Here is a 24,678-nt window from a genome sequence, read left to right as displayed (position 1 = left end):
CGGCTTTATAGCTACCAATGCTGGATGATAAGTAACATGAAATGTGTTTTACCACAGATTAATGTCAGTGGAAGAAGAGCTAAAGAAAGACCACGCTGACATGCAGGCAGCAGTGGACTCGAAGCAGAAGATAATCGATGCACAGGTTTGGAAGATATTTTAACAATGTAAAATTTCCATTGTAACAGTTTAACCCCTTAAGGACACATGACATGTGTGACATGTCATGATTCCCTTTGGGGTTAAAGTGTTACACTCTGTTTGCAGTATGTGTTGTTCATTATAATTTGTATTTATTAAATGCACATCGTACATTTCTTCTTGTGGATCTGAAAGAGTATCGCAAATCACTTTGGTACCTATAAGTGAGCTTAACTTTGGTTGGTCTCATTCAAGGGGCTTGAGTAAACAGGGTGGGATTTAAGCCTCTTTTGGGGACACTAAGACTTTGCAGCAGTTCCTCTCATAATGGATGATCTCAGCCAATCCAATGTTTCTCCATAGAGAAGGATTGGGGGATCTACTCTGCACGCACAGCAGTCACCACATTGCATCAATCAGCCTCCACGCAAAGCGCAAAGACAACTAACCTCAGTGCTGTATATATTATACTGAAGGACCATAATAGGAATCCTCTCTAGTGACCAGTCACAAGCACTGGTGGAGGAGTAATTATGGACAAAATGTTAAAAACAGAAAAGACGGGGGGCAGAGCCAACTACCGACCAAAACAGACGTGCAGAACCCAAGCTCTCTGGAGTTCTCGCTAAGCAAAGCCTATATTCTCAATGAACAAAGCTCAAAATACCCCCAAAACTAGAGGAAAGAAAGCTAAGACCCACGACTTGAAATGCCGCTGACGACCAGGACCAAGAAAATCAGAGATCTTCTGCGAGTGACCCTGCAGCAGCGGCCAGCCAAAATGACGCACATGAGGGTGGACTCTGTATCCTCTTAAGAGTACAGCAAAGAGGAACACAATTACATCCCTGCAAGCCAAGGGAGACCCCAGGAGGCACCAGCTGTGGCTCTAGAGCTGATACCAGCGAGCAAGGCTGACATCCCAAACCTCCTGAAGGAGCTGAAGGCCCTCCTTGCTGCCGATGTTGATCTGGGGGAAACCTGAACACGGTGACTGCTTGTGTAAAGGCCGTGGAAACCACAAGTGCAACTCCAAATGACAAGCTTGACCAGCTCCAGAAAGAAATGGTCCAGCTTAAGCAGACTCACAGCTTAATTAAGGATAGATTGACTAAGCGACCGTGTAACTTACGCATCAGAAGCATAGTCGAAGAGGTGACTGACCCCAACATCCCCCACTATCTGAGGAGGCTGTTTACCTCAATACTCACACCAGCAAAAGCCAAATCAATCCTTCTAGAACACTATTACAGAGTTCCTAAAGCTCTGGAAGGGGTCCCCCGAGACCTACTGCTCTGCTTCCAGTCAGTTAAACATAAGCAGCTGGGGCAAGCAACTCTCAGGGACTCACCCACCTATGCGTTTGAAGGGGCAGACCTGGCCTTCTACAATGCGTCTCCAAATCCACAGTCATGTGGAGGCATACCATGAAACCTCTGACACAGTACTTAAGAGACCACGAGGTCCAGTACCGCTGGGGCCCTAGGTCGCAAACTCACTGTTCACGACAGGAAACGCCACCAAATCACCAAGATCTTAGACACTGGCGGGTTCCTTGCTTCACTGGGCATGCCAGGAATGGAACCGGAGCCCATTACAGCCGTGCACACCTGGGACGCCAAAACAATCCGGCCGGTCTACCTGAGACTCTTTATACCAAAAACCACTACATGAAGCTGCAGTGGTTCTGGTGTTTAAAGGGCCAATTTAAAGGAAAACAGTCTGAAGTTTAAGGGTCCCTTTAAAAGAAAAGAAAAGCAGTATGAAATATGAAGATTTTAGTTGGTGTACAAGGAAGAAAAAAAAGTACAGAGCCATATAAGTAGAAGTGTCACTTGTGAGGTCAAAGACATGTGACATGTCTGCTTGCTTAGAGTTGTCAAAGGGAAAGGCAAATATATAGATGGTTCTATCTACTCGCCTTTCTCAAATTCAGGGACAGGCAACTTTTGGCACTCCAGATGTTGTGAATTACATACCCCAGAATGCTCTAGATTGCTCAAGATGACCTACCCCTGGTCTAATTCATCTTTATATCCTGGTAGATGAAGTCAACAGAATCCACATTGCGTGAGTATTAGTGTTTAATTATTAAACCTTAACCTGATACTTTACCAACGTGGTGTATATTTGGGGTAATAGCAGCTATATTAAACTTTATTCAACAGATATGGAATTCAAAGTTTGCATCGTTCCTTTTTACCGATCAGCTCAATTTTTCCTATTAGTTAAACGCTAGAATATAAAATCCTGCTTCCACCAATACCATTCGTAAGTTTTCCTTATCGGAGAAAAATAGCTTCAGCCAGCGACAAAGGAAGCACAGTTTGATTATTTCACATGAATCAAACGACTGTTAAACAAAGCATTGACCAACACTGCTCGTCGTGTCCTGTTATCTTCGAACATTATTTCGGAGATTAAATTTGTACTAGAACATACCTACGCATCACCTTAAACAGTCTCTTGCAGAAGACATCTCATCGTGGCTTACAAATCTAATCTTTGAATAGCTTATACAGGGAAACTGTAGGCACGCTAATAAGCATGAAATTATGAAAATGGTTAGCTCTGTTTCATGTCCAACATTAATTAGAACCCCCGATCAACGTTTAAATTCCAAGCTCGATTTCTCTCTCACGACCCATCAACATGCCCCGAGAATAATTTCACAGATCTCGTTTAGATGTTTAATAAGCAGTATTGTAAGTCGCAGACCGTTCTCAAAGTACATTATTGTAATTATTAGAACAATGTCACCCTGTTAAAGTCAGCAGCTTCTCTGATAGTCAGAAATACATTTTCCATGTAGAGGCTTTCATTGCGGAGCTGTTAATTTCTTCACAAAGGGGGGCAAAACAAATTTAAATTAATCCCCCAGCGTCACATTTCATTATTTTTGTGAGTGTGAATTTGACTATATTATTAATACCCAGGGGTATTGTAAACCAATTGTGTACATAAGTTTTGGGATGTATTGAAAAGATAATATTCTTTTTACATGTTACAAAGACAGGACTACTAAAAAGCTAAACAACAAGATAATACAATATACAATGTTATAACTGAAAGGGTTATACACTAAAATGAGCATTCATGGTCAATTCATCATGAGTTTCAAAGTTAAAGGAGCACAATAGCGCCAGGAAAACAATAGGGTCATTAGCGCCCCCCCAAACCCACACATGTCATGTGTCCTTAAGGGGTTAAGGGCACAATAGCCAAACTAGTCAAAATCTCTAAATCGGCTATCAGGTCCGGTAATCTGGGCCCTAAATTAACCTTGTTTTTTTGTTTTGCTAATATTGGATATAAAATGCATTTCTGATCGCGTGAAATAACCTATTGCTTGTGTTTTGTTTCAGGAGAAGCGTATCGCCTCTCTGGATGCCGCCAATGCCAGACTTATGAGTGCCCTCACACAACTTAAAGAGAGGTACAGCATGCAGACCCGTAATGGGATTTCACCCACCAACCCAACTAAATTACAGATCACTGAAAATGGAGAGTTCAGAAACAGCAGTAATTGTTAACAAAACAAAACATAAAAAAAAAAAATTACAGCAGAGAGGAAACCTCCAGTAACGAACTCAACTGCCAAAAGCTCCAACAAGGGATGGTTTCTGCTCACTTACTTGGAAGCAGCGCAATATGACTGACACATTTTGGGAGATAGTAACCCTTAGAAGCAAAAGCCAGTGCTATTGGGTAATAGGAGAAAAGAAAACAAACTTGTAGAAAATATGTGCCATAACAATACATATTTTATATTATTTGCTGTCGATGCTGGTGAATTATTTCAATGTTTAAATGTTTAATTATTATATTAATATTTTTTTTGTTCTCGTCATTGGCCAAAACATTTGTGCCAATAAGGTTTTCCCGAAAAGGTTTCAAAACATAAATCTAGCATCATAAAGATAGCGTTAGAACCACTTTAAATAAACATAAATTTAAGCTAAAGAAATAGAAACACAATTTAGAATGTTTTTCTGTGTCAACACAATAATTGCGCCGACGTCCACAGTTTCAGGTGGCTTTAAATAGGTTTCTAGTAGAGTGTACGGAGTAAGCATGGCATTTCCGATTATTGTGTTACAGTGACACCTGTCCAACATTACCTGGGGGAGAAAAATATTCAGTGACGTAATCTCTCACAGCCTTCAATAATAAATGAGACCTACATTTAGGGTCTGGGGTTGACCCGTGTCACCACAGCACAAATCTCAAGGCATTTCCATAAAACCTCATTTAAAAGAAGCCCGTCACGCACTGCTTTGCTGTTACAAAAACAGCTTTTTTTGTGTCCAATGCTTTAAACCACCAAACTGAAAAATGATTGCTGGTATACTCTTTACTCATCACACCACAGGGCCTTTTCCAAATATACAAAAAATCACTGCCCTTTTCAAGGCTGCGGAGAGGAGATAAGGTCTATAAGGTGATGCACTTTTTAAAAAAATTGGCTTTACAGTACGCATCTCACCGTTTTATAATCATTTACATGTGCTGTACAGATTGAAGCAATCTAATGGCCATGTCTAAACTGTCCAATGAATTATTCATTTTAAAACAAAAACAATTTCAAGAAATGCACTGCAGCTTAAAATGCCCCAAGATGTCTTGTTTGGCCTCAAGCACTTAGCCATCCTGTAGCAATCGATACATCCATCTAAATGCTCCTGTAGAAAAGTAGAGTATATCTAGGGACAGTTTATAATAAAACGCGGCCAGTCACTGAAACGTATGAATATCTAGGGTGTGTTCCAAAACCAAGTTATTCCACATTTTATATATATTTATACTTTGGATTTATCTGCCTATTCTCGATAAGGGTTTATAAGACCCAAGCAGCAATCATGTCAGCTTTCAGGGTAACACCACATTGCTCTGTGAAATAGTAATGGAACTTAAAAGAAACCACTAATAATATATTCGATTTTAGACCAAAATGTATCCTAGTTGGCAGCTGCCAGATATCACAATAACACAAAACAAAATGTCCCAAATAGAAATCTTAACTTCTCTTTATTATGGACTTAAAACAAAACACAAACAACCCATATACGATCTCACATTTTCACTTCAGCCCAAGATATCAAAGAATAAATCTCCATAGCAATTTGCAGTTTCAATATCTAGACATGAATGACAGCTGCAGTTCTGTCTGTTTGATAGAGTTCACAGTTTAATGAATTAACTGCAGCATTAGTTGATTAGATACTGGCAGGTTGCTAACCAGTGTAAGTAGTATAACTGTTTGTTTGACAACTTACCGGGGTTCCACCAGGAGCTGGTCACTTCCTCATTTGAGAGAGACAGTACCTACACTGGATTTCCATCAGCTCTCGAGCCAAGCTCTGCCATGCAGAGGCGGCTCAGTGACTGAAAGTATCAGCTGATTACTCTCAGCCAGTGAGAAGTCCTGCACCACCAGGATATCCGAGTGCAGATAGCGACTGGCAAGAAGTCAGATGATGTAGTGCTTATGGTGGTTGGAGTGTTTATTGAATTTGCGACTTAAGCCATTATGGCGCCAGCTTAACTTTAAGGTTAAAACTGTTGTGAATGATTTAATCACTAAAGTCCTGTATACGCTCAAATACGTAAAAGAGGAAGTGCAAATATGTACGTTTATCAAGCCATTTTGTGAATGGGGAGCTACAGATGGTCTTAGAGTGTCAGCTGCTAGCCAAGGCGCTCTCTTAAGAATCGGGCGCTGGATATGATTGTGTTGTGAATAGTTTAACTGTTAAAGGTAAGCGGGTGCCAGCGACCTCCAACAAATTGTTTCTTTTTCTTTAAAGGGTTACGTAAACCATAATAACCATATTAACCATTGCGGCTGCCTGTAGTGGTTATGATAGTAGGAATAGCCTGATACCATTCCCTGGTAACGGAGTAAAAACCCCTTGTCCTGCTGTATAGACTGATCACTCTCAGCCAATGAATGAGCGTCTGTGCGTAGAACTATGTCCACGACTAACATTACCCGGCCTGGAATCCATGTTTCTGGCGGAGATGTCCCAATACTGCTGCAATGGGTATAATTAAACCTCAAGCAGTAAAGGGGTTAAACTCAGTATGTGCAGTGTTCTGCAAGACTCCAGTGACCATGACCACTTCAAGCCACTGAAGTAGTCATTCTGTATGGAGTACCCTTTATGCAGATCATTTCACCGTTTGTTTGTTTTTTAAATTTATTAAAACAGAGAATTTTATTGTGATGTGCAGGAACAGGGAGAAGCACGTTTATTGACATATTTTTTTTTTTGCCAGAGTTGATTTATCACAAAGCTATATATTTTAGAGATTGATTAACTACCTCTAATAAAGACAGCTGGGAGAATTTTAGTTTGCGGCAGGTTTGCAGTGTAATAGCAAATAGTAAATAAATACCAAAGCTAGGTATCAGCAAAACGGATTCTGTGACAACCAATGAACAGCATCACTGTAACTATATATAGCTTTGTTAACTCCCAACAACCCCTGCTTTATCACATCGCCCTGATTGTGCCCCAATATAAAACAATGGCACAATCGTAGCCGCATGGCTACTAGAAAGTGATTATTTCACTGCTCGTAAATTAAATTAGCGCTGGATTATATACATCCACCAGAAAAGGAAACAAAATTTAAAGATTTAGGATTAAATATTCTATTGCTGTAACATACTAAAGATACAAGTAAACATTAATAAACCCTCAATTTGAATCACTTGTGAAACAATAGATTAAGGCCCGAGCACTGCTGGGCGTTACTAATCAGAATTCTGGTCTGTTTCCTTACAGATTCCTTAGCGCGCAGAGTTGATGCTATAACTGGGGGACATATAAGGCTTATGGTGTTGGCATTTCTACCCAGAATCCCTAGCTGCAGTGTAAACACTGGATACAGTGTATTTCTGCCACAAAACCTGTCTATAGACCAGTCAACTCAAATCTATTAATTTTGGATTAAATGTTTCACATTCAGTGCTCTATTGGGGGTAGAACCTGTGTTCATTATCTCCCCGCTCTGCATGTTGATGCTGAACGCTGCCCATAGAGATGCATTGATTCAATGTACCTCTATGAGGAGATGCTGATTGGCCCAATGTGGCGTTTGGCTGCGCACGCGCAATTGTCTCCCAATGCTTCACAATGGGAGAGCATTGGATTGGCTTAGATCATCAAGATTTCAGCCATGGTGAGACCAGTGCGGCAATGGAGAAAAGGTAATTTAAATACCTATTTACTCCATCCTGAGAGGGGGCTGGTCACCTAAACGTGTGCTCCAGCACTATGGTGTTAGAATACATGTTTGTATTTGTAAATTCCATTTATTTAGTGGTATCTGGGCTACGCAGCAGATAATACTTAATGAGCTACAGTCGAGGGACGAGATTGTGACCGTGGCTGTCAATGCTGTTTAAATGGTTCAATTAAAGTGTTTAAAATAAGTTTTCCCTGTCCTTGTTGTGTGCCATAACTTACAAATTAATTCTTATTATTTGTAGCAATTTATTTGTATTTCGTGCTACATAATAACCTGTAAAAACAACCCCCTCACCCCCCCATAACCTGTACATTTTAAAGGAACATTATGGCCTTAGAAATACAAACATGGATTCCCAACACTATATAGTGTTTCCCTACCTCTGTAGGTGTTGTCACCTCCCCCTGCAGGAATTAAGGTAATCTTTACCTCTCTGTGCTGCTGCTCCGCCTCCCTGGCTGAAATTATCAAGACTTATGATCTCAGCCAATCCAATGCTTCCCTATAGGGAAGCACTGAGAAGCTACTGTGCATGCGCGGCAAAACACAGGGCTGCCCCCAATCAAATACGCTCTAGTAGAGTCATTTGAGCTAGAACAGATATTAACTTGGTTATAGCTGCCAAAGCGCCTCTAATGGCTTATAGGAAGACGGCCACTAGAGGCATGTTACCCCTGCAATGAAAACATTGCCATTCCTGCAAAACAGTAATGATTTCAGCGGCAGAATTAAACAAACGGGGGCACCTAGACCAATTCATTTAGATGCCTACAGAGTCCCTTTACATCATCTTTTAAACAATTCAGAAGTGCCAGACCATACTCTAGATCTCAATAGCCATGCCCACAGTAATGGAGATATTTGAGTTTTGATAGATGCAAACATTACGTCATTCACCTTAATTTATTTTATGCTTCATGGACAGCATTATGCTGGCAAGCTGTGTGTAATACAGAATTCACCAAGCATGAAACATTGACTTGTCTGGAAGACGCACATTTGTAATGATACAATACATTGCCTTTTTTGGCTGTCAGCTTGCTCTCTGCTTAGCAGCTTTAAACAGCCGTGCAAGACAGCAGAAGTGTAAAAACCACTAAGATTTATTATTTTACCAGGATTCAAAAAATGCAGCTGTGTTCTCACATACACGTGTAAAACTCACAGGTTACATAAAAATACAAGAACAATTTATACCGATATGAAGTAAACACTTGTTTTGGTTCAGAAATGAGGTCTTTGGCTTTATGAAGGACTTCGTAAAAGGTCCCTGTTTGTGGACCAAGACATGAACACAAAGACATATATATGTATTTCCCCCCACCGTATGTATAAAAAATGAATTAATACACACATACATTTGTATCCGAAATGAAACCACATAATGCCGATACCACAAATTTAGCTCCTAATACACGAGATGAATCCAAAGACTTTCTCTTACATCAAAATATTTCATCTATGTATCCAACCGCCTGTCTATTGTTCTATTGAAGCGCTTTTAGGTCGAGCTATAAAGCTCCCAATTTGCACTGAATAGACATTTCAAGTAACATTTAGTAAAGAATTCCACTGACTAAGCAGTCTGAGCAACACATCCATCACATTTATTGCCAAATTGTTTTGACATTATAGCTCTGTATTTTGACATAAAGCCTCAGATTTCTCTGAAGCTAAAAAAAACCCACCGTGAATATAGGTATGCAACAGAATAACCTGTCACTGCATGAGAGGGCCAATAAATTAACTTCTGTTTAAATGTAACTAATTTAGCACGGCTTAGGCTTAAAGTGCACCTTAGCGGATGTAATGTAGCAAACAGCACAATTCAGCAACAATTACAGAGAAATACATGCTAAGACCAGGAAGAGACTGAAAAGATTTTGGCCAATCCCAGCCATTCCATTATTTTCACTGGAACTGCAGAGCACGTCATGTAAATTATTACATATTACAATAGTAGTTCCATTCATTAAAAATGGTTGATTGAGATGTGCCAGTGGGCGCTGTAGTTCACATTATGCTGCGAAGACGGTTAGAGGTGGGGACTTACATAGCATCTCTGCAGGCACCCGAACATTGTACTGTGACAAGGAAACATTTCTTCAACCTGCGACCTACCCGAATGTGGACAATTATAGCCACAGTGATGTTATCTTTAACTTCCAATATTCCATCAGTTTAGCCATGATAATTAATGAAAAAATGGATGTAGGACACAATGCCTAGCGTCTGTCAGTCTTGGAACATATGTAGGTTAGAGTTTAATTAAACACTCTCGTCAAATCATACAAGTCTTATGCATCCCAGCTCAAATCATGGATTGCTGCTGCCTAGAGCAGATAATATGTCACCCGCTTGACGGAGGAATTTAAAAGACTCTTAATATCAAAAGTGATGGCTAACCTTTGGACCAAGGGCTTCTATCTCCCATGACGCTAGGCTACAAACAAAGGTTAGTCATGGGTTGTCTTTGGAGTTTGTATTAGGAGCGGCCGTACACTGCAAGAGCTGAAAATTTAAATGTAAAAAAAGTTAAATGAAAAGGTGGAAATCCAATTCAAATATCAATATTACCCATGTATATATGAATTTCTTTTTTTTTTTTGGACGCAAATTTCAATGCATTATCAAGTCAAATATATATATATATATATATATACACACATCTTAATTTTCATGTGATATGTTCCATTTGGTGGGTGTCTGTTGACATGTTGGTACCAAATTTGAAAGGATGCTCTGTGGGTTTCGTTACATTTGAGCCAGCGATGTTTCAGCATGTGACATGCATGGCTGCCTTGCCTAAAATGACAGGTATCTCAAGGTATCGTAACCCTCAAAGCAACTTGGGAAATTTCTACTGCTAAGTGTAAGAAAAAGAAGAAGGCTCGATATTGGGTAAATCCTATCTCTTTTCTTTCACAGTATTCCTTAGAAAAACAAAAACAGCCAATACTCGGGAGTACTATCCACTTAATATATGGGATACGCACTGCTTGGAAAATTAAAGGCATGGAAGACTTAAAAAGTATATATATTTGGTCATTAAAGTGGCAAGGAGAACCAAGAAATACCAGCATCTATCCCAGTTTTCAGAAACATGGGCAGGGCCCAATACAGGGTGATATATTGATATATTTTAAGTCGGATTCTTGTTGATTCAAACCACTGAGATGAGTCTCTTTGACAAAAAGCACTAGATATTGTTCTCTTTCAGAAAAATCTCTCTCCTCTGTGCTAGCCAATGCTAGTCTTTGGCACTCTACTTTTCATCAACCCTGGTCTGTAACCCTTTTGCTCCCAATCTGGATCTCACCTCCCCATCCCCTGATTGACGTCTGTGAGAATTTGGACCAATTTTTGTGACTTTTCAACTGGTCGGCCATCTTACTTGCGATTGGCTCCCAATGGATGTAATAGTCTATTTATTTGCAATGAACTTTAAAGGGCATGACGGACCATTGACACGACTGGCATTTTTTGGCAGATGCAAATGCGTCAGCGCTATCAACTTCCAAGGACCCAAATCGGTGAGATTTGGGAATTCAAGACTAAAAACAAACATTTATGGAAATGTGCTGCTACAATGTATTTGAGAACAATGATAGTTAAATATATCTATAAATTATAATCAAATAAGGGATGCCTACTATAAATCAAGTCTGCTACCTCCACTCATGGAAGAGACTCAAAACTGTAGGCAGATTTAGTACCGGGTAAGGAAATGACACGAGATCTTTTTATCCCTACCTTGACAACTGCCGCAGGATAAGAGAGATGATGTATAAAAGGATTAGCTTATCTTACAGTACGTACTGGCTTTGTGGATTTGGACAGCATTCAAAAATCTTATTCAAAACTAGTCGTATGTTTACATAGTAGCATATGTTCACATTGTATATTATATATACACCGAACACTACACAAACCGACACGTATGTACACACGACAAGCGTATGTGTACCATCCCATTAAAGGGAATGTATCATGAAAAAACAAAAATCGTGGTTTGTGTTTTGTACCATTAGATGTATGGTAACGTTATGAAGTCCAGTGACAAATTATATCGGAGTCGGGTTTATTCTTTTAAGTATAACATACAGCGCAAATTGAGCATAGGGCCAGAGTTTTGCCTCCAACTCTAAAGAATCACGTATATGTTTTGCAGGAGAGGTGAGAATTCTAATCTCCACCATTGTTATTTTTGTGCTGATGCACACAGACAGACACACTCAGCTACTCCATATTGCATTTAAAATGTAAGTTATTCTGCAATGTATGATTGTAGTGCTAGTAAAATATCGTGATTACTGGGACAGGGAATAATCAAACGTACACCTATAAGTCTTCAGAGACCATAGAGATATGTGGTTCACAGCAATTTAGAAGCAATATAACCCAGTAGCGATTGGATTTTCGCACATAACTCTGTTGCTTGTAAGGCGTTTAAAGAATAGTCTGCCATTTATATTAATTTTTTGTTATGGTTTTGAAGACAGATGTAACTGCAGGACTCAAATAAGTGTCCCCAAAAAACACTGTCATATACAGGTTACGTATTTTGCTTTAATACAAGAATTGCTGCACATACGGACATTTGGTTTGTATATATTTATATGTTCTGAGCTGCCCTGTGAAAATTAGAGACTTTCCATACAGTAACGTTTAAAGTATGTAAGGCCAAACAGTTGGTATATAGCGGGGGCTATGTGATACTCAAAACTGATTATTGGAAAAACATTAAAAAAAAAAATACTATTCTATATTTTATTTAACAGTCTGCAGAATGTTATGAACATATACAACACTAGTACACAGTGAGGAGGAAAAAAAATGAAAATTAAAAAGTACCAACAGCGCAATCTAAATTCTATTGATTATAGAGGGGGGACGGGACAGCAGCTCTAATGCATTTTTGGTTTCTTGTAGAGGTTAGCTTGGAAACTAGGAGAAAGCCGTATAGAAGAGTTTAATTCTGATAAAATATAGAGTACACACAGAGTTTAAGAAATCAGTTGTCTTCCAATAGTAGAGCAGATCCAAACGCTATATAAATTATACATTTTATGTTCTCAAATAGCGGGAACTACAATTTGTATTTATTTTTCTACCATGCTACAAGAAATCTCAGTGCTGGTGATTGTATCGCTGCGAGGTTTAATGCTCCCTGTGCTGGCTATGCTACCTGCCATGCCCTAGCTTAGAAGATTTTTATTTTAATTTAGCTACGATCATGTATTGTAATACAGTTTGACAATTTTACCTTACAAAGTGAACAAAAAACAAACAAAAATGTAAACAAACCCAGCGTGATAATTACTGTTAATTACAGTAAACATTGCAAATTACTGGATTATCATCCCCATGTCCACAATTAACAAAGCATGTTTATGTGGAGGGTAAAAAGTCAGCGAGTCATTTTTGTTTGTTTTTAATTCATAAGCAATTATATATTTTTTTCTTAAACTAAAATGTCTGTACCCCTTTTTTTTGTTTTTTAATTTTTATAGTTTTTTTTTTTGTTTCCCTTTCTATAAACAGAGAATTTTTATTTGTAGACCCATTGGAGATCTCGCTGCTTCAGCAGTGATTGTTAACCTTTAGGTCGATGTCATTTTATTGATATCAACCTGTTACTGTTGCAGTACTGCCTTCCCCGATGCTATGGAGACCCCCGTATATTATAAGGAAATGCAAATTCTGCAAAATACCTTCATGAATTTCTTGATACATATTATGTAACAGCTGACACATGGTTCACTGAGATTATGTAACAATGAAGAATGCCTTGCCACACTTAGGTCAGCACTACCGCTAGTTCTTATGCCTCCCACATGTCCCTCTTTAGGAGGGATAGTCCCTCTTGGGCCTAAATCCCACTGTCCCTCTTATCTCTACTCTAGTACCTTTAACAGAGCTCCACAGAAATAATACTCACATTGTGTTTTTACAAAACAAATGTCTTTAGAATCTGTCTGTGTGAATAAGATTTTTGGCTTGATATAATTGACCATGACAGTGCCAAGAATATTTATTAGTGCGCTATGATATCACGTAAGATATGTTGGAATAGTCTCATCCCTGGCCACTCCACCAGTAAAACTAAAGTCTCCCTCTTTGGCCATTTAAAATGTTGGGGGCTGGGAGTTCTGCATGCAGGAAAACATGAAAACACAAGATGTTATATCTATTAAACTAAAGTGCCAATGATTATAAACCGTAAATACCATAAAATACAATGAACACACCAAGCACCATTACAACTTGTGCACCTTGTATGGCTTATGGTGCAAGGAGGGTCCTCTGTGTCTGTTTGGGAGGTTTAAAACGCCACAAGTTTCTCTGTTACAAAAAATAGAGAAGAAAAAAAAAATTGTATATTTTCTCTTTGAATGGAACTACGAGCATGTGCTGACTTACACTTCCTATAAACCCCTTCTGAGCACGAAGTCTAGGGTTGGTTGACTTGTGTCAGCCACTTCCTGATTTGACCATAGCCTAAGGTCACAGAACAGGCATAGGGAGGTGTTTCTACCTACATAGTTTTTACTATATTCTTTATATGAATTCATTAAAAGTGGGGTCAGCTCCAATCTAGAGTGGCCTTTTGATAAAGCTTTAGAAAACATACGCCCTCTTCATTTTAATGGACACGTAACGATGCAAGTAATGTGTTCTGAAAATAACGGTGTAAGCGGAACACAATGGTTCTCTAAAAAAGTGTAAAACGGCATCTTCTAAGGAGCTTCACGCTGACAGCAAAGGGGCTTCTTGAAGGTCAGATTTTCTAAATGTAACTCATGTTTTCCCATTCATCCAGAACCGGGTAAGGACTGCTGCTACAAAGGCCATCTTTCATGCACATACAAAAAATGTGAACAGTATGTTATTAACAAATGTATAGTATACGTAGAAAAACGCAGAAAAATAAAACCCCTTCAGTGGCCGTGTATGGAATACATCCACCCCCTGGAACTGCTACAACTAGCTCCTTACTATGAAATATTCACACACTGCTTGGATTGAATACACCTGGAGTTATCTGTGGAACCTCATTGGAACCAAATAGAAATAAGAGTTCAGATACCATTTTGTATTGCTGCTTAGAATTTTGCCAGTGGAAGTTATTATGCAATTGTGTTGTAAGAGCCATTAAAATACAGAATTTAAAAAAGTACATGCATATATATATATTTTTTTCCTTAACTATTATAGAGCTGGAAATTATGTTTATAAAGGGAATTTATTTTGTTTAAAGTCAATATGTGTAGTTTACTCATATAAAGCCGTCCCATGCTCCCTTCCTCTAAGCTGTACATTATCAGGATAACCAGTAAACACATTATGCAAATAGGGCCGTTTGCTATACACGGCATGCGCAACGGTGGAACGTTAGTCTGACGTCAACTTTACATAACCGGCAGACATGCCATTAGGCCAAACGCATGTTTATGGGGCTTTGGCTATTTGGGGAGATTACCGACAAAGCATAATGACTAGGGACTCAGACAGGCAAGTGGGAACGCCGGTTCCTGAATTCAGTATCTCCAGCGTGACTATTATCCTCCATGTTCATTAACAGCCAACCTAAAAATAAAACCTGCTGAGTTCTAGGATTGTGAAAGTAGACTATGCTTTGAGACATCTTAACATCTCCCTCGTATTTGCCCTGACGTTAACAGACTAACCTATGGAAAGTTGAGAGGGCTAACAGGCCAAAGGAATATTGTAAATTTGCAGAATTTTCTAATTTAGAATCTAAAAGAAATTCCTCCTATTCCTGCTCTGGTCCTTTCACCATCTCCATGTGTTAATATCTAAAGACTGTCCTAGGGACCGCCCCAGTCTTTAAGTTTAAAATCCCTTTAAAAATCCCATGGCTGCCCTTTGAGTAGCACCCCTTGTAGCCCAGCATTCTAATTTGTCACTGTATTCTGTGAGACACAGTATACAACAGTGCACTTATGTAGCAATATGGGAGGGGGAAAAAAAAATCAAAGTATCAACTGTATGTACAGCAAGATCCATCAGTTTAATATGTTTCTAAGGACTCTGTATGCAATTAGTTGCCAAATTAAGTATGACGTTTTTACTAGTTGGCAAATTAAAAAAAGAAAATGGTTAGGGACAAATTTGATTGTATTTGGTTTAACAAATAACCCTTTTGTTTAAATGATACTTAACTCTGCATTAACATTATAATGTGCATTCTACACCTCCCACCCCCTCCAATGTAAAGGAAAACCCAGTTTCCAAATTACCCAGCATAATCTGTTTTCTTGTTTGGAAAAATATATTTTCTAAATCAAAACAAATTATGAATTAATGGCAGAACGCAAAAAGTCATACATATTCACATTTAATTTAAACTTTTTTTTTTTTTGCTTGTTGAATTAAACACTATCCACATCTTAAAATTCATTCAACATGAGTTCAAAATCTGATTGGTGACAGGTACACAGCTCTGAACTATACTTCCCATAATTCCCCATACAAAATCGCCCACACCAAACCAGACTGCCAAACGCCGCCAGTACCTGCTGACAGTAATAATAGATTTAATGAGATTGTTATTGCTCTGTGTGTTCTAATCTAGTAATCTTTAAAGAATAAAAATTAATAAAATCTAAAAAAAAATGTATAAATGGAAATATATTTTGTACCCCGATACGAGTCTTATTTTATTTTGTACAATATTCTTGGTGTCTAAATCTGCTGTAATATTTTGCATAAAGAAATGTACAAAGTATTTGGATTTTCAATGCTGCTTGACTGATGAATTTAAAGGAGGAGATATTACAAGTGGTTCTTTTTTTAGTTCTGAAATCTATTATACAGATATCAGAAGATCCTGATAAAAAGAGAGGGTTCTCACGTTGACAAAAGTAGCTTTATTGTATAGTAGTGGTTATATGCAAGTTGTAATAAATGGGGAACATTTTTGAAGGACATACTTCTAAGCACCATCCTATTGGATAACCGTTTTGTTGTGTTAAAAGGAGCTGCTTAGCACCGTGGCTGTTACAGAGGGAGTCATGTATCCATCCCCCCCCCCCCCCTCCCCCCTATTGTGTATAATTATAAAATAATCATTCTATACACCATGCATGTTTGGTGATTTCCTTCAATATGGAACATAACCAGGAAACCAAGAGACAAGAGAGAGGTAAGGAAGTCATGTCTTCTCCCCGATTGTGTCCAAGACTGTATCTCTATTGCAGATTCTACTAGGACAGGGGCAGGCAACCTTCGTCAACTCCTGATGCTTCGCCAGCATTTTGACTGTAAAAGTATTATGGAGTTTAGTTCACCACATCTGTGCTGAGGGCTGCCTACCTCTGTACAATAGAAAAAAGCAGGAACTGGACAGTAAAACTGCATGATGTTCTTATATGGAGGGGGAAAAAAAACTCAAAAAATTATCTTCAAATATTCTGCTATGAATTAATTTCTGGTGCAGAAGAGATCTTTTGGAACGTTTTTCTGGTGTGAATAAAGATTTCTGTAAGCGAGTATTGGTCTTCCGGTGTCCTGTTGCCGTTTCTTAAATTGACTTCTTGAATGCACACTTTTGTAAATAGGTAAACTAAAATAGGAGGGATTATAGATCGTAAAAAGGGATTTAAAGAAATGTGTACAAAAAATAAACCCTTGCTTCCTGTTCTTCAATTTGTCTTCTGTGATCGACATATTTATAGCCATTCTTTGAACCACACAGATTCGAGGACTTGATGGGTGCGTGACCCGTGACATGCAGAGTCCTCTGGCACTGAGATGGTTAAAAGGTGGTGTACAGCGTGTGCGTGAGTCTCGCCAAGACTGATTCACCAAATTCTTTATATGTAAATGTAACGATTATGCAGCTGTTGTGATTCTTAAATTCTGGACAAATGGTTACAGGAATTATTTTATACATAGTAACTAAATGAAAGAGTCTCCCCAATAGAGCTATTGGGGTACGGGCCTCACAGTTTGGCGTGTTCATCAAGTAATTAAGCCCCAGGCGTGGATCATAGAGTCTATAATAAAAAAAATAGCAGAATAAAATCAGCACTGTGCCATACTACAGAAAGTGTGGATTTTACATACAATATCTTCGAATAAAAAAAAAAATTGCATATCACACTAGGGCTTTGTTTCCCATAACTCAGTCTTCAAAATTTTAGTGCGCTGGCAAATGTATTAAATATGGCTAAAATATATTGTGATGTGAAGCTTTACCTGGGCAAGCCGAATAGCAAATATCTGCAGAATTTAAAGGTTTTTGCTTTCTTATGTGTATCGGTAACTTATAACGGATTCTGAAAGCGAAAAAGGACTACTTTACAGGTTGTTGGGTTTTGTTTTTTATTGTCTAAGTTATTAATTTGTATCTTTGATTTTACACACAATTTTTTTTTTTCTTTTTCAAAAACGCAAACTAAAATCTAGGTTAAGGAAAAACATAGTGATTGAGTTTTTTTTTTTTTTACACACCTCTGTTACCTGGAAACGGATAGGTTCAATTTGCAATGTTGCTTTAGTTTTTGAAAAGCCGGCATTTTTGATTTGCAATCATTGTTCCACTGATAGAACCATCTATACTATAATATCAACATGATGTTGCACATGACTGTCTGAACATGCACAGTACTTTATTTTCTGTATATCTGGTGTGATGGATAGGTAGAAACAAATAAAACCGTGATATATATATATATATATTATATGCACTTCTGAACATGTTTTTTTGTTATGTTATTAAATGCCAAACGTTCTAAAGCGTTTCTTGAGACTTCTTCAACCTAATTTTAAAATATGTAATAATGTACAGAGAACGGTAGCAGTTTTGGAAATGATGTGGCTCTGTGCGATTCGATTCTTGTACATTTGCAATTAGAAATATTAAAGATTTATTTAGCTATTTTACCCTGACTCCCTCGTCTATCATTGGCCTTTTCGAGTTTTATCAAACCCAAAGCCCGGTTTTCCCCAAAAAGATGCCCAAAGAAACTAGCTTTAACTTGCACAAAAAAATGTTTGCGCATATGTTTTGCAATGGGAAATTCCCTATCGTCATACAATGGGGATATTAACCCCTTAAGGACCAAGCTTCTGGAATAAAAGGGAATCATGACATGTCACACGTCATGTGTCCTTAAGGGGTTAAGAAAGCTTGGAGTGTGGTGGGCACAGTCTAAGGTACGCATTACTGAACCAATGCTGTTGAGATTGGCAAATATTCAAAATCTAAGTAGATGATACATAAAAAGCCAAAAGTAAAATGCACAAATAAGGTGTTTGAAGGACTGTAGTAGTAGTCAAACCATTTTAGAACCGCCTGGACAGACTCCAGGTAGGAAACACTAAGTAAAACGGTTTAGAGGGATCCTTTAACCCTCCCCCTTTATTTTTTTTTTACTATTTAAAAACAGCATCTTTATAGATGCATAGTTAAATTGCCCATTACAGGTATACTTTAACTACTTATAATGGCGGATGTCTTTGAGTGTTCCTTTGTTAATTGAATAATTTCCTCATTATCATGTAATAGACTAATGGGTGTCTTTATAAACATGTTAGAATTACTGGTGTTTTACGGAATGCTCCATAATACAAATGCAGTTCCAACCACACTCTTAGAATATCCATCGAATTAAAAAAAAAAAAGACACTCCCCTATCCAAATCCAAAATAAATCAAAATCACCATTTGGTATACATATACTAGGAGGTAGGGAGGTATAGGGGGACATAAAAATGAAAAAACACAAGAAATAAGACCTTGATGGCGACTGAACAGAAATGCATTGCGTCCACTAAACTGCGGCTCTCAGTCAGTCGGTCTGAGTAGGAGCCATTTAGACTGGAACGAGAGATATTCTGCCGTGCCAATATAATAAGAATATCCAGATATGCTCAAAATGCTAATTTTACTTCCCGAATCTTGTGTTTAAACTGTTTAAGGTCTTAAAGTCTGACTCAAAGAGACTGCAATTTGCAAAAAGAGAAAAAAAAAAAAAAAAAAAAAGGAGAAATAATTTTTTTTTTTATTATTTGGAAAATCAGATATAGATGCCATCATATATTATGTGGATATGATACGTCAGAGCAGCTAAATGTAAATAGCGAACGACACGTGGAACAAATAGTCATCACAAAAAAATTTACATTTTACAATGACAAATGTGACACTTGCAAACTCCATATACTTAAATTAAAGATAAAAAGGACGAAGTGATAAATTTGCAGAGCTTTTTAGTTGATGTAACGGCAGGACAAGTAGCGCAGTTTAGCTGTAGGCTCTATCCGTGTTATGTAGCGCTCAGTGGGTTATTAACCGGCAATGATCACTCTGGGTGTTTACAAATATGCTGAGCTCATTCTTAATTCTACAGAGAGCTCCTGTACTCTGCAGAACACAGCGGGGGCTTATTGCAAACACATTTGCTGCAAAGTTATTCTGGTTATTTATAAAGTGCAACATGTTCCGGTGTTCTACAATGGGTAAACAAACCAGGGATTTAAATTGTCATCCACATTTAGTAAAATTAGAAGAAGTGATGAGGGGAGAAAGGAAGCCTAAAGCTTGCAGTGTTCGTGCAGAGATTATTTCCCAATTTATATCTGCGAACCCTTTCCAGGTTGAGTGTATGGAGCTTTACTCCAACCCTGATCAAAAAAATAATTAATTTGTACTCTAAATGCACTATGGGGAAAACTTATTAGGTACAACCTTTGTAAAAGGCTTCAAAATATATATATATTTATTTATTTATTTTATTGGTGTATAAGGTAAACATGCAGGTTTGCTCTGCTACAACATCAGGTGCAAACTGAATATCAGGCATAGCATAACATTTTTGTGAACAGGAAAAGCATTGCATATTGTTTTTGTGCAGCTTGAGAACTATTAAGAACGAGCGACATTCGTGCAATGCGGTGCGTGGTGTGCTTCCGCTATGCATATCTATCCAGTAACACTATTTTTATTTTTTCCATTGATAATTTTTATTTCTCGAATCATAAAATTCGAGTATTTAACTGTTAAGCAAAAAGGGAGGGGTAGAAGGGTACAGAATAAAGAGGGGGGTGGGGAAGGGGAACAGTACAATCAAGGCAGTCAGTTTTAACAGTGTTGGTAGCGTAATTATACAATTATTACAGAGTAATACAGAGTAAAACAGAGTAACACAGCAGGGCGGTCATGTATTTGTGTTCCTGAACATATCCAGCTCACACACAAGTAAGCCTGTACTGTTTGAGTTATACCATTTGGGCCTTGCTGACAGTGGGTAACCCTGTTTAGAGGTCCAGAACTTCTTTTCCTAACCCTATATCTTGGAGGTGACAGTATTCACGGAACCTGTGGTGTTTGTGGGGAGATTCCCTCAGTCGTGTCTACAGTGGATGTAGTATGGTGAGTTATTTCTATAAATGGTTTCCAGATATTTACAGTACATTCTCTGAGTACGTGGGAGGTGGAAGCTAGGAGTTCGTAGTTGTAATATTGAGTTAACCTGTCTAGTAGTTCCTTCTTGGAGGGGCACCTAGTGGTCTTCCAGTTTTGTGCTAATAGGTGACGAGCTGCCAGGATTATTATGGAAGCTATCTTTTTATCTGCTTTCTTCCAATGGGAAGGGAAGATCAATAGGAGTGTTAATGTTGGTGTCAAGGGTTCTTTATGTTGGATTAATCGTTGCAGGAGTGAGTGGACTTGTGTCCAAAGCGCTGCTATCCCTTTACATCCCCACCATATGTGCATCATGTTACCTATGTCCTTCAAGCATCTCCAGCATTGTGGGCTGGTATTAGGGTATATCTGGTGGAGTCTTTGTGGTGTAAGATACCATCTATATATCACTTTTTTATGTTAACCATTTTTGTTCAACAAGATTGTTAATCACACAGGGCAACCAGATTGCAGGGAAAGTGGTCATTGACCCGTACAGGTGTGCGGGTTCAAGCTCATTTACAAGATCCACTCGCATCGTCGAAGGGGCCTTGGCAGGTGAGAAGTGCGAATCTTCAGGTCAGTAATGGCCCTAAATTTGGAATGACTTAGTGGGTGCTGGTGCGAGTGGGTATGGTACCCCTAACCTTAGGGGATTGTGGGGGGGTATGACGCCAGGTGGCATGTGTAATCCGGTTCATACCCTCCGAGAGGCATGTTTTCTCTGGGTCGTCGTGCTCCGGGTTTCATGTGGGAGCAGAGTCTATCGTTCCCCAATCAGGCGATCGGTTACATTACCGCATTAGGCGTGGGTCCTATAGCAGTCAGAGGAAACGAGTCCAAGCATAACTTTTAAAGAGAGAGATAATGGCAAAACAACATATAAAGGAAATTTGTCTCGAACCAGTCTTGGATATCTTTAACAAAAGTCCCAACTATATCACCAGGGGGGAGGGTCGCCACTGGCAGCGGTGCACCGGTTCTCAACTCTGTGCTTTATGGATCTGGTGGCGGTGTTTCTCTGGTGCGTGGGACGAAGGGTGTAACCGTGGTCGAATCCCAGGATCTTGCAGGAGGCCCCAGCGTTACTGGTAAGGTGGGTAGGCCCCGTTTTTGTTAAAAAGGGTACGGCTTCGTCCATGGTGTGTAGGACGTGCGTGGTGCCAGCTTGCGTAACCATAATGGAGTTATCCGTCCCCCACCTGTATGGCAGGCCTGCCGATCGTAGTTGGGGGGCGACGGGTCCGCAGGATTTCCTCCATAGCAGGGTAGCCCTAGTCAGGTCCTGGAAGAAGGACAATGTGGAATTCTCGGAGGTGAGTGGTGTTTTATCCTTTATGGCTTGCATGATTTGTATCTTATCTTGGACGGCGTGGCAGCGTGAGATAACATCTTGGGTAATGTTGGGTTTTGTGTGGGCTGTTGTGTGGAGGCGGTATATGCTGTCATCAGTCATTTTGCGTGCTGCGGTTGGCGGTAGTACAGTAGCAAGGAGGCGCCTTATATAGTGAGGCAGTTCCTCTGCAGAGACCGCAGCTGGGATCGCTTTGATTTTTACATGCGAGTGACTGTGTCCTTAAAACCTTACCTTTATTCCAGTCTGCAGTTCTGCCCTTGATCTGCCTGCTTGGCTGACATCATCAAAAGTGGTGTTCTGAGCCAATCACAATGTTTCCCCGTAGCATTGTCTGAGACTGTCAAGGAGGCAGATCAGGGGCAGAGCCAGCATGATTCAAACCCAGCCCTGGCCAATCAGTATGTCCTTATAGAGATGAAGTGAACCAATGCATCTCTAGGAGGAAAGTTCAGTGTCTGCATGCAGAGGGAGGAGACACTGTGTGGCAATACTGCACAGTGGAAGCGCCTCTAGTAGCCATCTGATGAGTGGCCAGTGGAGGTATCCCTAGGCTGTAATGTAAACACAGTTTTTACAGCAAAAAGCCTGAAGGGAATGATTTTACTCACCAGAACAAATACAATAAGCTGTAGTTGTCCTGGTGACTATAGTGTCCCTTAAAAGGTCAAATAACTATTTGCCTAGGCAAAAGCTTTTTGTCTGACATGGCTACATGCCTACCACATATATATTAAATACTTCACTAACCATGCAGTATAAATCAGGCAATTTTCAAATAGAGAGCCTATTCTCTTCTGTTGCTTAAAGGGACACTAATAACAGGGGCCACTTTATCTCAATGGGTGCATTAAACATTTTTTTTTACATTACAGGGTTAAAAGGAAAGGGGCATCCTTTTAACCCTGTAATGTAAAAAAATGTTTTAATTGTTTGTTTTATTATTTTTGACTGCAATGTTTAAATTGCAGGGTTACATCCACCCCTGCAGGCCGTCAGTATGACAACTACTAGAGGTGCTTCGACTGCACTGACAAACTAAAACCTGGTCACCTGACGCGGAAGCCACCATAGGAAAGCATTGCTTTAATGTGTTCCTATGGGGGAGATTGAACACACGCAATAGGTCCCCAATGTTCTTCTATGAGGAGCAATGAACAGGACTATAGCTTTCCTCTGCACGAGACAGAGAGGGAAGCAGCAAATAAGAAGTCAATTCATTTTTGAAATGTTTATTGCAAATGGGGGGGGGGGGGGGGGGGGGCGCATAAGTCATTGCCCCATAAGTCATTGCGACATGTATTGTTGCATGTAATATGTAAGGCTGTGTCTTGCCACCCCAGATGATTGATTAATATATATATATTTGCTTTTTCTAATATAAAATATTGGTCCTTTCAGAGTAAAACCTTTAATTATACAGTAAGCATACTCACATGCAGACACAGACAATCTCACTGACACACACAAGCTCATTGATACACAGCCTCATAGACAAACAATCTCACTGATATACATAAGCTCATTGACATACAAACACAAGCTCACTCACTAGCAGGCACGCACACACGCACACAAGCTCACTCACTAGCAGGCGCACACACACACAGCTTAATGTAGTGGTTCTGGTGTCTATAGCCTGTCCCTGCAGGCTTTTCAATGTAAACACTGACTTTTCAGAGAAAAGGCAGTGTTTACATTGCTTCCTAGTGACAGCCACTCAGACGGTCACTAGAGGTGCTTCCTGTGTCAGAGCGGACATAGAGGCAGGGCAGGTCGAGGGGAGACCAGCACGACGTGGGGGGGGGGGAGGGGGTGAGTAAAAACACACACACACCATGACACAGACCATAACAGACGCAGACAGAAACACACAGACCGTGACACAGAAAGACCCACACACCATGACACACACACACACACAAATATAATTGCTACCTGTGTGCAGACAGCTGGCTCTTCTGGCGGCCGCAGGGGGCGCTCTGATGGAGGCTGCAGGGGGAGCTGGCTGTTCTGTCTCTGCTCCTCAGAGCGCAGCTTAATGAGGGGCCAGAATTTGATGTCATATTCCTGCCCTGGTCTCATTAAGTAGCGCGCGGGGGAACAGAGACAGAACAGCCAGCTCCCCCTGCGGTCGCCATCAGAGCGCCCCCTGCGGCCGCCAGAAGAGCCAGCTTCCCCCTGCGGCCGCCATCAGAGCTCCAACTGCGGCCGCAGGTCAGCCAGCTGTCTGTCCTGCCCCAGGTGCCGACGGCCCACCAGGAAATTTCCCGGTATCCCAGTGGGCCAGTCCGGCCCTGGACACAGGGGCACAAACCTATATTCCTAACACATTGTTCCTTTAATTGCAAGTCTTCAAATTCTAGATTATTGTTAATCAACAGATAGCTCTTTAGCTGCTTAACTACAACTCCCATAATCCTCTAACAAGCAGTCTAACAAGCTTCACTGAAACTGGAGTCATGTGTGTTAGTTGCTCCTGTTCCAGGCTT

At 39.7% G+C, this 24,678-nt stretch overlaps 1 protein-coding gene and 1 long non-coding RNA gene across 10 annotated transcripts in view; both read left to right on the top strand.

The window, feature by feature from the left end:
- The window catches only part of DAB2IP (DAB2 interacting protein), a 586,435-nt gene extending 574,421 nt beyond the window's left edge, over positions 1-12,014 (top strand). For 8 of the 9 annotated variants that reach the window (XM_063432814.1, XM_063432815.1, XM_063432810.1 and 5 more), the window contains 2 exons: positions 58-145; positions 3,507-3,870. In XM_063432814.1, coding sequence (XP_063288884.1) covers positions 58-145; positions 3,507-3,674 — 256 coding nt within the window. In that variant the 3' untranslated portion in view covers positions 3,675-3,870. Of the gene's footprint in view, positions 1-57; positions 146-3,506; positions 3,871-10,326 lie in introns of those variants that run through there. The other variant, XM_063432812.1, reaches the window with a different exon arrangement.
- A 3-nt stretch (positions 12,015-12,017) lies between these two features.
- Positions 12,018-18,309, top strand: LOC134573225 (uncharacterized). The gene is made up of 2 exons (XR_010085310.1): positions 12,018-15,466; positions 15,498-18,309. It is a non-coding gene; the product is annotated as an uncharacterized LOC134573225 (long non-coding RNA).
- The last annotated feature ends 6,369 nt before the right edge of the window (positions 18,310-24,678 follow it).

This window comes from Pelobates fuscus, chromosome 9 (genome assembly GCF_036172605.1).
Source record: "Pelobates fuscus isolate aPelFus1 chromosome 9, aPelFus1.pri, whole genome shotgun sequence".
NCBI lineage: Eukaryota > Metazoa > Chordata > Amphibia > Anura > Pelobatidae > Pelobates > Pelobates fuscus.
Note: the sequence above shows the minus strand (reverse complement) of the source record. Positions and strands in the feature narration are given on the sequence as shown.